Here is a 13,757-nt window from a genome sequence, read left to right on the forward strand (position 1 = left end):
AAACAGGAAATTTCCGTTAATAAATTCACCATCTATTATAATTAAATATTATTTATATATTGTATAATTTATTATAATTATTCACGCACAAACATGAATATTTTCATGAACTTTATATTCGTTTATTTTCGTATACACTTAACCGTATGTCATATATAACACTCCTGACTCACATGACACACTCCTGACTCACATGACATACTCACATGACATACTCACATGACACACTCACATGACACACTCACATGACACACTCACATGACACACTCACATGACACACTCACATGACACACTCACATGACACACTCACACGACACACTCACATGACACACTCACATGACTCACATGACACACTCCTGACTCACATGACACACTAGGTCGGACCCAAAGGACCCGCCCGTCACGAAGGAGTTCGCCCCCGCGACGCTCGTGTTGGGCTTGAGCTTCACCAGCGACAGCGGCACACCGAGCACCCCGGCCGCCACCTGCGCTGCCTGCCGTGCGCGCTTTATTATTAATAATATTTTTGATGAATAATAATATGATGAATAATATATATAACATAATAATATATAAAATAATATAAATATAATTATAATATATACTATAGAATATAATTTTGAGGAATAATACACGTTTAAGGTAGAAGAATCTCACGTTTAACGTGGAATAATGGTACGTTCATTGTTGAATAATCGCACGTTTGTTGTTGAATAATCGCACGATTATTGTTGAATAATCTCAAGTTTATTGTTGAATAATCTCAAGTTTATAATCTCAAGTTTATTGTTGAATAATCTCAAGTTTATTGTTGAATAATCGCACGTTTGTTGTCGACTAATCGCACGTTTATTGTTGAATAATCACACGTTTAACGTAGAATAATATAACAATGTTCATTGTAAAAACCCACGTTTATTATTGTAAAATCTCACATCTATTATTTAAACTATCTGAACCCTATTAATGCAAAATCTCACATTTCATACTTAGAAATCAAATGTTTATTACATGAAAAACTCAACCAAATAAAATTTCGCTGAATGTGAAGCAAAATGTCTGAATTAGAATGAATTCACTGGAGTAGGCAGCTAGCGGCACTGCAAATTATCATCAATTGTAATTAAACTTTTAATTGTAAGTAATTGTATTTTTAATTGTAAGTAAACTTTTATCTCCAACGTATCCATGGCGTCTTTCTACGTGGGCCGTGAGAATCGCTTTCAAAATCCAGACCTTACCATTGATGCCCTAACATGAGTGATTAATATAATTTTCATTAATATAATTATGCGTCAATAATCCGCATAGGCCTACCTTGGTATTGATGCCCTGACATGAATAATTAATATACTTGTAATTAATATAATATTGCTTCAATAATAATATAGGCCTACCTTGGTATTGATGCCCTGACATGAATAATTAATATACTTGTAATTAATATAATATTGCTTCAATAATAATATAGTCCGGCCTTAGTGTTGATGCCTGACATGAATAATTAATATACTTGTAATTAATATAATATTGCTTCAATAATAATATAGTCCGACCTTAGTGTTGATGCCTGACATGAATAATTAATATACTTGTAATTAATATAATATTGCTTCAATAATAATACAGGCCTACCTTAGTATTGATGCCCTGGCCCATCTCGACCCCGCCGTGGGCCAGCGCCACCGTGCCGTCGTGCTCGTATATGACGACCTGTACGGCGTAGCGGAAGGGCGGCGGGTACGAGAAGGGGTAGCGTAGAGGCGTGACGGCCAGACCGCGCTTACGCCAACGGTTGTTCTGGGGACAGTTGCACATAAAAATGTTAGCTACATTACAGATGAATTACAATATTATCTCCATTACAGCTAAATTAAGCTACACTATAGCAGCTAAATATCATCTATATCGTTACACCTAAATATCCTCTGTATCATTATAGCTAAATATCCTCTATATCATCACAGCCATATATCGTCTACATCATTACAGCTAAATATCATCTGCTACTAAACCTACGGCAGAAAATATTCACGGTATTACAGTTCTATATCATTTACTATAAACCTAAACATATCATCAAGTCGAAACATAAATCATTCTCGGTCCTTTTTTCTCAGCCAAATCACCTTTCAAGTACTGAGGGTGAAACTGATTTATTCGTTACCATAACCAGGCTCTATTAAATTTAATTGGTCGACAAGTTCAGGCGATAATAATGAATTAATTAATTTTAAATTTAATTTAACATTTCAATAAATCGGTCGAACTAACCATGATCAACCGACTAGGTATATCTTTCAGATTGATAACAAAGGTAAAGATATAAAAAAAGTATGAAATAATATAATAAGGCTAATAATAATTTTTTTTACATTTACACCGATGATCTAAATATTCACATGTTGGATGTAAAATTGACGTTGAATGAAGTCAACTAAATAATTATCAAATGATAATATATGTTAATAAATGAACCTAGTCGTAGTGAAGCTCTTGCTACTAATATGACACTTACGTTTAATGAAGTGAACTTGATCATTATATAATTAAATAGGTTAAAAAGTAAACTTGTTGAAGTAGATCACATGCTAGTGTACTATTGACATTGAATGAAGTGTATGCAATCACATTCTAATAATAAAGGATAACAAATGAACCTTGTTGAATTGAAGCACTTCTTGCTAATGTAACACTGACGTTTAATAAATTTAACTTGATTATCATTACATGATATTAAAGGTTAACAAACGAACCTTGTTGAATTGGAGCACTTGCCCATGTAAAATTGACTTTGAATCAAGTGTATTCAATACAATAGTAATAAAGGTTAACAAATGAATCTTGTTAAATTGGAGCACTTGTCAATATATTATTTATAATTATTGACGTCGAATAGAGTGTATATAATCCAATAATAATAAAAGATAACAAATGAACCTTGTTAAATTGAAGCACTTGCTGCTTGCGGGCGGCGAGCTGCGCCTTCTCCCTCAGCACCGGCAGGATGGTGTTCCTAAGCTCGTTGGTCTCGCCGTCCTTAACATCAGGACGGAAGTTGGCCTCCCGCACCGCTAAGGGATCCTTGTCCAGCGTCGCCGCCACGTGGTCCAGCACGTTCTCGATCACCGCTATGCCCTCCACGTGGCCTGAGTTCATGTAGAAACTACGATAAAACTGTACGTATAAATCAGAGGCCGTACAATAGAAAAGTGCTTATATATAAGTACATTTAGCAGCCTAAGTACGCGCGGCGGCCTAAATACACGTAGCGGCTCAAGTACACGTAGCGGCCTAAGTACGCGTAGCGGCCTAAGTACACGTAGCGGCCTAAGTACGCGTAGCGGCCTAAGTACGCGTAGCGGCCTAAGTACACGTAGCGGCCTGAGTACACGTAGCGGCCTAAGTACACGTAGCGGTCGATTTCTCGTCTATGATTGGCAGGTTTAGCTTGAAAAGCAGAGTGTGATTAACTGACGAAGTCAAGAACTATTAAAGTATTCTGATAGTATGGCCCCTAGCTTAGAAAATTAAACTTTGCGTTTTTTTCACATTTCGCAAACCCAGTGATTTGAGCAAAAAAAACAGTGAAGCATAACACAGTGTAATAAGTTCATAAGATAATAATAGTGTAATAAGTTCAGCAGAATACCATCGTGTCTTTGACGTTCATCTTCTGTTAGACTTCGATCCTTCCTGACTTAATGCTTCCTCCGCAATAAACGTAAAGACGCTATACCTATTCCTTTAATTAAATGCTGGACGTAAATACGACGTATTAACGCGTCGAGTATGAACGCCTACAAGAACGGACTAGACGAAGCTATGCAGGAGCATATGTTCAGTCTTAAAATGCCTAGCAAATTACGGACCAGGCAATAAGTCCAGACGAAGCTATGCCGGAGCATATGTTCAGTCTTAAAATGCCTAGCAAATTACGGACCAGGCAATAAGTCCAGCAGCTATCTCAATCAATCGTCAGCTATGGAAAAATCGGGTTCCAAAGGCCGGATCCCTTGTGAATCAAGTCACGAAAAGTTTAAGAATCAGCAACAGGCCATGGGCCTATTTCTTCAACGCCGACACTTTTATATTCTATAAAAACGTAAAGACTTCCACCCATTCAACGTACCAGGCGTCCTGCAGTAAGTATTGGCTGCAGTATCAGTCGTTACGTCGCGTGCCCTGATGTCGTAAGACTGGTAATAAGGTAAAGACTTCCACCCATTCAACGTACCAGGCGTCCTGCAGTAAGTATTGGCTGCAGTATCAGTCTTTACGTCGCGAGCCCTGATGTCGTAAGACTGGTAATAAGGTAAAGACTTCCACCCATTCAACGTACCAGGAGTCCTGCAGTAAGTATTAGCGGCGGTATCAGTCTTTACGTCGCGTGCCCTGATGTCGTAAGACTGGCTGGCGTAGACGTTGGGTATCATGCGCGCCGCCATGCCCACAGCAGAGTCGTTATTGACGTACCCAGGGTCAGAGTACAGGTCAACCTTCAGGGCATCCAAGATACCCTCGTCGTTGAAGCCAGCCTGGGGGCAACCAGTTCGTTCGATATTAAACACGACTTTTAAATTTATTATTATTTTTTTATGATGTGGTTCCTTCGATTCTTCGAGAAAAGCTCTACATTACATTTTGAAAAAAGTTATGTGGGCAAAATTAGTGAGAATTTTTTTATGGATTCATTTTCGTTTGATCCATCAGTAAGAGAATTCGTGTGGGATGATTGAGCGATATAGTTGTGCTTGTTAGGTCATTGGAAATGCCTTTCCTGACCATAATTCTTGTCTGTAATTTAATAAAACGAGAGTTCGGGGAGAGAATGAGCAACAGCACCGCATAAAAATGTAGGCTAAATATATGATTCAACATCCATCACACAGGCAGGATACAATGGATGTGTTATTTGAATGATCAACAAGACTTCATAAAAAGAGGAGAATGGCACTAGGTTTTCCATATAAAAATGTTAATGACGATGCGTAAATTTTGATAGAAGAATCAGCAGTATCTTCCGTACAAGAAGCGTAGTAAAGAACTATGTTTAAGATAACCATCGTTTGAAAGCAGCCGACACGTAAAAATAGTTGTAATTATCAATAGCACCGCATAGTATTGTACTTAATAAACACGTTCAGTGTCCGGCCAATGCCGTTTGAATATTTAATGTCAATGGGCGAATATTAATTGCACGTCATTTGAAGCATTGAAACAGACGCACATTTCACGTTAGTAAGAAAAATGTTAACGGATATTTTACGTTAATACAAATGTAAGGTTCAAAAGCAACGTAGAAGTTGGCGGGCAAAGTTTGTCATATGAAACTTGTTAACAACGACGACACGTGAATAAAAAGGAAGTTATCAACATCATCTCATGCATGAGAGGCGCGCTATAGAGGAATAAGTTGGTCATATGAAATGTTTAAATAACGGCAAAACTTGTGAAAACAAATGACAGAGTCAAGAGCATCTCATTCGAAGTGCACTATAAATAATCAAGTTTATCGTAAAATGACTTTAGAATACGACATGTGAAAACAAATGACAGTCTGAAGAGCACCTCAAATAATCAAGTTTATCGTAAAATGACTTTAGAATACGACATGTGAAAACAAATGACAGTCTGAAGAGCACCTCTTAAGAAGCCAGTTTATCATAAGATAATTTTAGAAAATGACTTCATGTGAAAACAAATGACAGTCTGAAGAGCACTTCACAATAACCGACATTATCATAATATAATTTTAGAATATGACTTCATGTGAATGACGTCATATTCTCATATTCATCTCCTTCATATGAAGCATATTCAGCACCTCATATTCACCTCATAAGAAGCATATTCAGCACCTCATATTCACGTCATAAGAAGCATATTCAGCCCCTCATATTCACATAAATCTTAGCCCCGAACCCGCCACCGATGCGACGGATAGACAAATTCAGGCTGATCGAGAAATAAATCTTAGCCCCGAACCCGCCACCGATGCGGCGGATCGACAAATTCAGGCTGATCGAGAAATAAATCTTAGTCCCGATCGACAAATTCAGGCTGATCGAGGATTAAATTACTGGACGTATGTTAGGTACGAACTTTATCCGTACCGAAATGGGGTGAGGCTTTGAAGGTAAATTACAGAGACATCTTTGCATCTGCAACAGACTGCACTCTAGTAGACTGGTGCTGGAGAAATATAATGAAATATCTAGAAATACAGAGACATTACTGGTATTAAATTTGAAAGCAGGTTCAGAACTGAAAATAGTTTGTATGAATTAAATATTTTAACAGAAAAATAAGATAAATAAGATACAAATACATGTGAAGGAAATAGCAGAGATGGATATAATTTGAATGGAAGTTATGGATGAGTAAAATAAAAATACAACTGGGAAAATGATACAAGACTAATAGTTCCAATAGACGTAAATTTCTTAATCAACAGGAAAATTCAATGAAAAATGTGAGGTATATTTAAGTCACTAAAACCATTCCAGCAACACGACCTTCACGACACACAGGTCATCGGACACCCCCAACACCCCCCACCTGTTAGCAGGCACCCCCAGCACCACCCACCTGTTAGCAGACACCCCCAACACCACCCACCTGTTAGCAGACACCCCCAACACCACCCACCTGTTAGCAGGCACCCCCAACACCACCCACCTGTTAGCAGACACCCCCAACACCACCCACCTGTTAGCAGGCACCCCCAACACCACCCACCTGTTAGCAGACACCCCCAACACCACCCACCTGTTAGCAGGCACCCCCAACACCACCCACCTGTTAGCAGACACCCCCAACACCACCCACCTGTTAGCAGGCACCCCCAACACCACCCACCTGTTAGCAGACACCCCCAACACCACCCACCTGTTAGCAGGCACCCCCAACACCACCCACCTGTTAGCAGACACCCCCAACACCACCCACCTGTTAGCAGGCACCCCCAACACCACCCACCTGTTAGCAGACACCCCCAACACCACCCACCTGTTAGCAGGCACCCCCAACACCACCCACCTGTTAGCAGACACCCCCAACACCACCCACCTGTTAGCAGGCACCCCCAACACCACCCACCTGTTAGCAGACACCCCCAACACCACCCACCTGTTAGCAGGCACCCCCAACACCACCCACCTGTTAGCAGACACCCCCAACACCACCCACCTGTTAGCAGGCACCCCCAACACCACCCACCTGTTAGCAGACACCCCCAACACCACCCACCTGTTAGCAGGCACCCCCAACACCACCCACCTGTTAGCAGACACCCCCAACACCACCCACCTGTTAGCAGGCACCCCCAACACCACCCACCTGTTAGCAGACACCCCCAACACCACCCACCTGTTAGCAGGCACCCCCAACACCACCCACCTGTTAGCAGGCACCCCCGACACCACCCACCTGTTAGCAGGCACCCCCAACACCCCCCACCTGTTAGCAGGCACCCCCAGCACCACCCACCTGTTAGCAGACACCCCTAGCACCCCCCACCTGTTAGCAGGCACCCCCAAGACCTGGGCCACGACACTCTGGGTCTCAGTGAGCCACTGTGAGGTGACGCTGATGTTGTAGCCGTCCTCCATGGGCTCGACGGCGGCGTGCAGCGCCTCCATCGTCAGGTGGAACTGCGTGCCGATGTTGATGTCGCCCGCGATGCGGTGCTTCCATGACGTCATGATGCCTGTCAGCATTCGGCGTAAAACTGAATTAGGTTATTTTTGATACCACACTGTTGATACTTTGAACTGCGTGCCGATGTTGATGTTGCCCGCAATGCGGTGCTTCGATGACGTCATGATGCCTGTCAACATTCGGCGTAAAACAGAATTAGAATAATTTTGATACCACTCTGTTCATGTCCAAAAAATGGTTCGTTCCACGTGAAATTTTGAGTCAAATACTTCGAAATCGAAATGGGACTTAAAGTAAGAGCGTTGGCGTGGAACTTCTCACTGATTTAAAAAATTGAAAAAAGAGCTTGAAATTGCCGTTGGTGTAAACGAGTCGATGTTCGTGTCTGCAACTACCAATCTTTGACATGAATACAATTAAAACTATGCATGGGTCAACTCTGTATGGGTCAACTCTGCATGTGTCAACTCTGCATGTGTCAACTCTGCATGTGTCAACTCTGCATGTGTCAACTCTGCATGTGTCAACTCTGCATGTGTCAACTCTGCATGGGTCAACTCTGTATGGGTCAACTCTGCATGGGTCAACTCTGTATGGGTCAACTCTGCATGGGTCAACTCTGTATGGGTCAACTCTGTATGGGTCAACTCTGTATGGGTCAACTCTGTATGGGTCAACTCTGCATGGGTCAACTCTGTATGGGTCAACTCTGCATGGGTCAACTCTGTATGGGTCAACTCGGACGAAATTTATTGATTCGTAGAAGCACGATTCAATCAAAAAAGCAAACGAGTACGAAAATATTTAGTTAAGATATTGAATAAAACGTGTAAACAATTAGTTTCTTACTGATATCTTTGCCTTCCTGAACTCTACAAGATTCGGGTTTGCCAGTGACCAAGTCCACAGGGTCCATGACCCGGTCTGGGGTCTTGATGGCCTCCTGGATGGTGAGGACGGGCTTCTTGCGGTCTGAGTATTGCACTCGCACCAACTGCGCCGCCATCAGACCAATTTCTCGGGTCTTCGCTACAATCAGACCAAGCGCCTGTCCAGCGTAGTCCGTGCGCCCCGACGCGAAAATCTGCATTACAAAGACATTTTTTATGGTTGTTGTTTAGCAAATACTTCGTAAGCAACTTGGTTCACATTAAATTGAAGGCGTCAGACGAGATTTGGTCCTGTCAATAAAATTATTCAGGCATCTTGTGGGGCCAATGCATTTCAATGCGCATACAAAACAATCTTGCATACAATATAATGTAATAATGGCCATACGAATTTTGTATGGCCATACAAAACGATCCTATATGGGCCATACAAAACAATCCTATATGGGCCATACAAAACAATCCTATATGGGCCTAGTGATTCGGGACCAGAACCTGTCGGGACTAGAAGCTGTCGGGACCAGAACCTGTCGGGACCAGAACCTGTCGGGACCAGAACATGTCGGGACCAGAACCTGTCAGGACCAGAAGCTGTCGGGACCAGAACATGTCGGGACCAGAAGCTGTCGGGACCAGAACCTGTCAGGACCAGAAGCTGTCGGGACCAGAACCTGTCGGGACCAGAACCTGTCGGGACCAGGAGCTGTTGGGACCAGAACATGTCGGGACCAGAACCTGTCGGGACCAGAACATGTCGGGACTAGAAGCTGTCGGGACCAGAAGCTGTCGGGACCAGAACCTGTCGGGACCTGAACCTGTCGGGACCAGAACCTGTCGGGACCAGGAGCTGTTGGGACCAGAACATGTCGGGACCAGAACCTGTCGAGACCAGAACCTGTCGGGACCAGAAGCTGTTGGGACCAGAACATGTCGGGACCAGAACCTGTCGGGACCAGAACCTGTCGAGACCAGAACCTGTCGGGACCAGAAGCTGTTGGGACCAGAACATGTCGGGACCAGAACCTGTCGAGACCAGAACCTGTCGGGACCAGAACCTGTCGGGACCAGAAGCTGTTGGGACCAGAACATGTCGGGACCAGAACCTGTCAGCACCAGAACCTGTCGGGACCAGAACCTGTCGGGACCAGAAGCTGTCGGGACCAGAAGCTGTTGGGACATGAACCTGTCGGGACCAGAACCTGTCGGGACCAGAAACTGTCCTAACCTTGTCGGGTTTGCTGCTGCCGACGAGCCTGAAGCTGTTCACGCCCGACACGTCGTCGGCTGTGATGAAGGCCGCCACCCCCGGCACAGCCTGCCGGTCATAGCGTTACTCTTAGTGCTTAGTATTTGGATCAAGTAAAATTCATTGTAGGTATACTTTATTGTAAGTATACTTTATTGTAAGTATACTCTATCATAAGTATATTCAATTATAAGTAACCTATATTGCAAGTATACTTTATTGAAACAATAGTATAGTATATATTGAAGCAATAGTATACTTTATTGAATTATACTATTCTAAGTATACTTTATTGTAAGTATACTCTATCATAAGTATATTCAATTATAAGTAAACTATATTGCAAGTATACTTTATTGAAAATATACTCTATTGTAAGTATACTTTATTGAAAGTATACTTTATTGAAAATATACTTTATTGAAAATATACTCTATTGTAAGTATACTTTATTGTAAGTATACGTTATTATTATTGTAGTACACCTTTATATTGTAGTATACCTTTATACTATTAATATTAATATATACCTTTTTTGGAAGTAAACTTGATAGTAAGTTTTTTTTCGTAATTGATTGCACGAACTCACGTCGCGCATTGTGTCATCGGGTTACGCTCAATGCAATGCGTTTAGATACAAAGAAAACAAATACATTAATTGCGTACAGTTATTCACTTTCATTTTGCAATGTAAAAACGAATTTCTAGACTCCATCAAACAAATACAATGAGTTAAAAAGCCATAGCTAGCAAATCAAATATGAACAAGGTGCGTGAAAGAACATGTGATTTTTTAATGCATGAATCTGCGAGCAATATAAATAGAAAATCACTATAAAAATTTGGAAAGAAGTAGGAAGAGCATTAGGTGAACAAGACTGAAGTGGCACTAGTTTTTTCTATCATCGAAAATTAAAGAATATTTTAAAACGAGCTAATTTATAAGTGACAATTTGGAGCAGAATGGAATTTTGCAACTCCATGAATATCAGGGTCTGAACGTTGCGGTAATGCAGTAGGTAATGTTATTCGTAACTCAATTTGTGCGAGAGAAATCAATCAATAACTATCATATATTAAACAATAGCTGTACTAGCTACCGCATCACTAGCGTCGCTAGTTCAGTTCCACTCACCAGCGCGTCACTAGCGTCGATGAGGTCTATCCTAGCGTTGGCGACGTCGCACTGCACAAACACGCCCTGCAGCTCCCCCTGCGGCGGCAGCAGGTCGGCCGCGTACTCCGCTTCTCCTGCGGGACAAGTGAGGGACTTGATAACAACTGAATATTGTGAGGGACTTGATAACAACTGAATATTGTGAGGGACTTGATAACAACTGAATATTGTGAGGGACTTGATAACNTGTAGGACTCACCCGACACTTGGATGTAGGACTCACCCGACACTTGGATGTAGGACTCACCCGACACTTGGATGTAGGACTCACCCGACACTTGGATGTAGGACTCACCCGACACTTGGATGTAGGACTCACCCGACACTTGGATGTAGGACTCACCCGACACTTGGATGTAGGACTCACCCGACACTTGGATGTAGGACTCACCCGACACTTGGATGTAGGACTCACCCGACACTTGGATGTAGGACTCACCCGACACTTGGATGTAGGACTCACCCGACACTTGGATGTAGGACTCACCCGACACTTGGATGTAGGACTCACCCGACACTTGGATGTAGGACTCACCCGACACTTGGATGTAGGACTCACCCGACACTTGGATGTAGGACTCACCCGACACTTGGATGTAGGACTCACCCGACACTTGGATGTAGGACTCACCCGACACTTGGATGTAGGACTCACCCGACACTTGGATGTAGGACTCACCCGACACTTGGATGTAGGACTCACCCGACACTTGGATGTAGGACTCACCCGACACTTGGATGTAGGACTCACCCGACACTTGGATGTAGGACTCACCCGACACTTGGATGTAGGACTCACCCGACACTTGGATGTAGGACTCACCCGACACTTGGATGTAGGACTCACCCGACACTTGGATGTAGGACTCACCCGACACTTGGATGTAGGACTCACCCGACACTTGGATGTAGGACTCACCCGACACTTGGATGTAGGACTCACCCGACACTTGGATGTAGGACTCACCCGACACTTGGATGTAGGACTCACCCGACACTTGGATGTAGGACTCACCCGACACTTGGATGTAGGACTCACCCGACACTTGGATGTAGGACTCACCCGACACTTGGATGTAGGACTCACCCGACACTTGGATGTAGGACTCACCCGACACTTGGATGTAGGACTCACCCGACACTTGGATGTAGGACTCACCCGACACTTGGATGTAGGACTCACCCGACACTTGGATGTAGGACTCACCCGACACTTGGATGTAGGACTCACCCGACACTTGGATGTAGGACTCACCCGACACTTGGATGTAGGACTCACCCGACACTTGGATGTAGGACTCACCCGACACTTGGATGTAGGACTCACCCGACACTTGGATGTAGGACTCACCCGACACTTGGATGTAGGACTCACCCGACACTTGGATGTAGGACTCACCCGACACTTGGATGTAGGACTCACCCGACACTTGGATGTTGCACTCACCCGACACTTGGATGTAGGACTCACCGGACACTTGGATGTAGGACTCGAGTTTGGGGACAGGCTGTCCTATGGGCCACGTGTCCTCGTTGGAGTCAAACTCCTGCTGGCCGCTGCCCAGCTTACGGACGAGCTTCTCCCCCGCCGACCTCAGCGCTGGGGGCACCGCCCCCTTCAGCACCCACACCACTGTCTGCAGGGGCAGGGGGATTAGGGGGATACGGAGGAATGGTTAGGGGGAGGGGGATTAGGGGGATACGGAGGAATGGTTAGGGGAGAGGGGGATTAGGGGGATACGAAGGAATGGTTAGGGGGAGAGGGGGATTAGGGGGATACGAAGGAATGGTTAGGGGGAGAGGGGGATTAGGGGGATACGAAGGAATGGTTAGGGGGAGAGGGGGATTAGGGGGATACGAAGGAATGGTTAGGGGGAGAGGGGGATTAGGGGGATACGAAGGAATGGTTAGGGGGAGAGGGGGATTAGGGGGATACGGAGGAATGGTTAGGGGAAGGGTAGGATGTAGAGGGATACGAGGTACGTAATTGTAGGATTGGGGAGAGATGGGGAAATTTTATTGGAAAATGGAGGTGGGGAGAATAATGTTATTCCTAGTAGGGGAAGATAAGGGAAATATAGGGGGAGGGGGGATTAGGATATGGGGATACGTGGAAGTATGACAACCAAAACTCGAGTTTATCATTACATGGAAATAATATCCATATCACTAATTACTTATATCATTACTTATAATTACTCAGTACTAATATCACTAATTAGGTACTTAAATCGCAATTTCATGTGTAATATATAAGCGAAAACGTTCTCGATGCAGAAATGATTAATTAATTGGGATTTTTTGTAATTTTTTAATTCAAAGGGGAAGAGACAAGCCTCAGGCCTCAGCAGTTCTGAAAAACCTGAGGATTGTTAGGCTTACCTTGCAAGAGGCACCAGTGAGGCCACGCCTGTAGGCCTACCTTATAGAAGAGTGAGGGCACCACGCCTGTAGGCCTACCTTATAGAAGAGTGAGGCCACCACGCCTGTAGGCCTACCTTATAGAAGAGTGAGGCCACCACGCCTGTAGGCCTACCTTATAGAAGAGTGAGGCCACCACGCCTGTAGGCCTACCTTATAGAAGAGTGAGGCCACAAGGCCACGCCTGTAGGCCTCACTGCCCTGTTGAGGGTCTGGTGAGGGTGTGGCCTCAGCCAGCAGCCTGCGGATGGCCTCTTGCACGACGGCCTCATCGGTCAGGCGCCTCCCAACCAGGAAGCGCTGCGTGTCTTGTGCCGACACCTACCATCAATTATTAATTGATTAAGTAATAAAATAAATT

General features: G+C 43.9%; 1 protein-coding gene across 1 annotated transcript in view; it reads right to left on the bottom strand.

The window, feature by feature from the left end:
- Positions 1-13,757, bottom strand: part of LOC108682927 (xanthine dehydrogenase 1) — a 30,078-nt gene that overhangs the window by 5,829 nt on the left and 10,492 nt on the right. The window contains exons 8-18 of the mRNA XM_047880821.1: positions 13,550-13,717; positions 12,447-12,612; positions 10,934-11,049; positions 9,778-9,867; positions 8,512-8,746; positions 7,522-7,711; positions 5,907-6,021; positions 4,343-4,538; positions 2,941-3,149; positions 1,636-1,800; positions 366-494 (exon numbers count right to left, since the gene is read on the bottom strand). Coding sequence (XP_047736777.1) covers positions 366-494; positions 1,636-1,800; positions 2,941-3,149; positions 4,343-4,538; positions 5,907-6,021; positions 7,522-7,711; positions 8,512-8,746; positions 9,778-9,867; positions 10,934-11,049; positions 12,447-12,612; positions 13,550-13,717 — 1,779 coding nt within the window. The remainder of the gene's footprint in view (positions 1-365; positions 495-1,635; positions 1,801-2,940; positions 3,150-4,342; positions 4,539-5,906; positions 6,022-7,521; positions 7,712-8,511; positions 8,747-9,777; positions 9,868-10,933; positions 11,050-12,446; positions 12,613-13,549; positions 13,718-13,757) is intronic.

The sequence above is a fragment of the Hyalella azteca genome, unplaced genomic scaffold (assembly GCF_000764305.2).
Source record: "Hyalella azteca isolate HAZT.00-mixed unplaced genomic scaffold, Hazt_2.0.2 contig6408, whole genome shotgun sequence".
In the NCBI taxonomy this organism is placed as follows: domain Eukaryota; kingdom Metazoa; phylum Arthropoda; class Malacostraca; order Amphipoda; family Hyalellidae; genus Hyalella; species Hyalella azteca.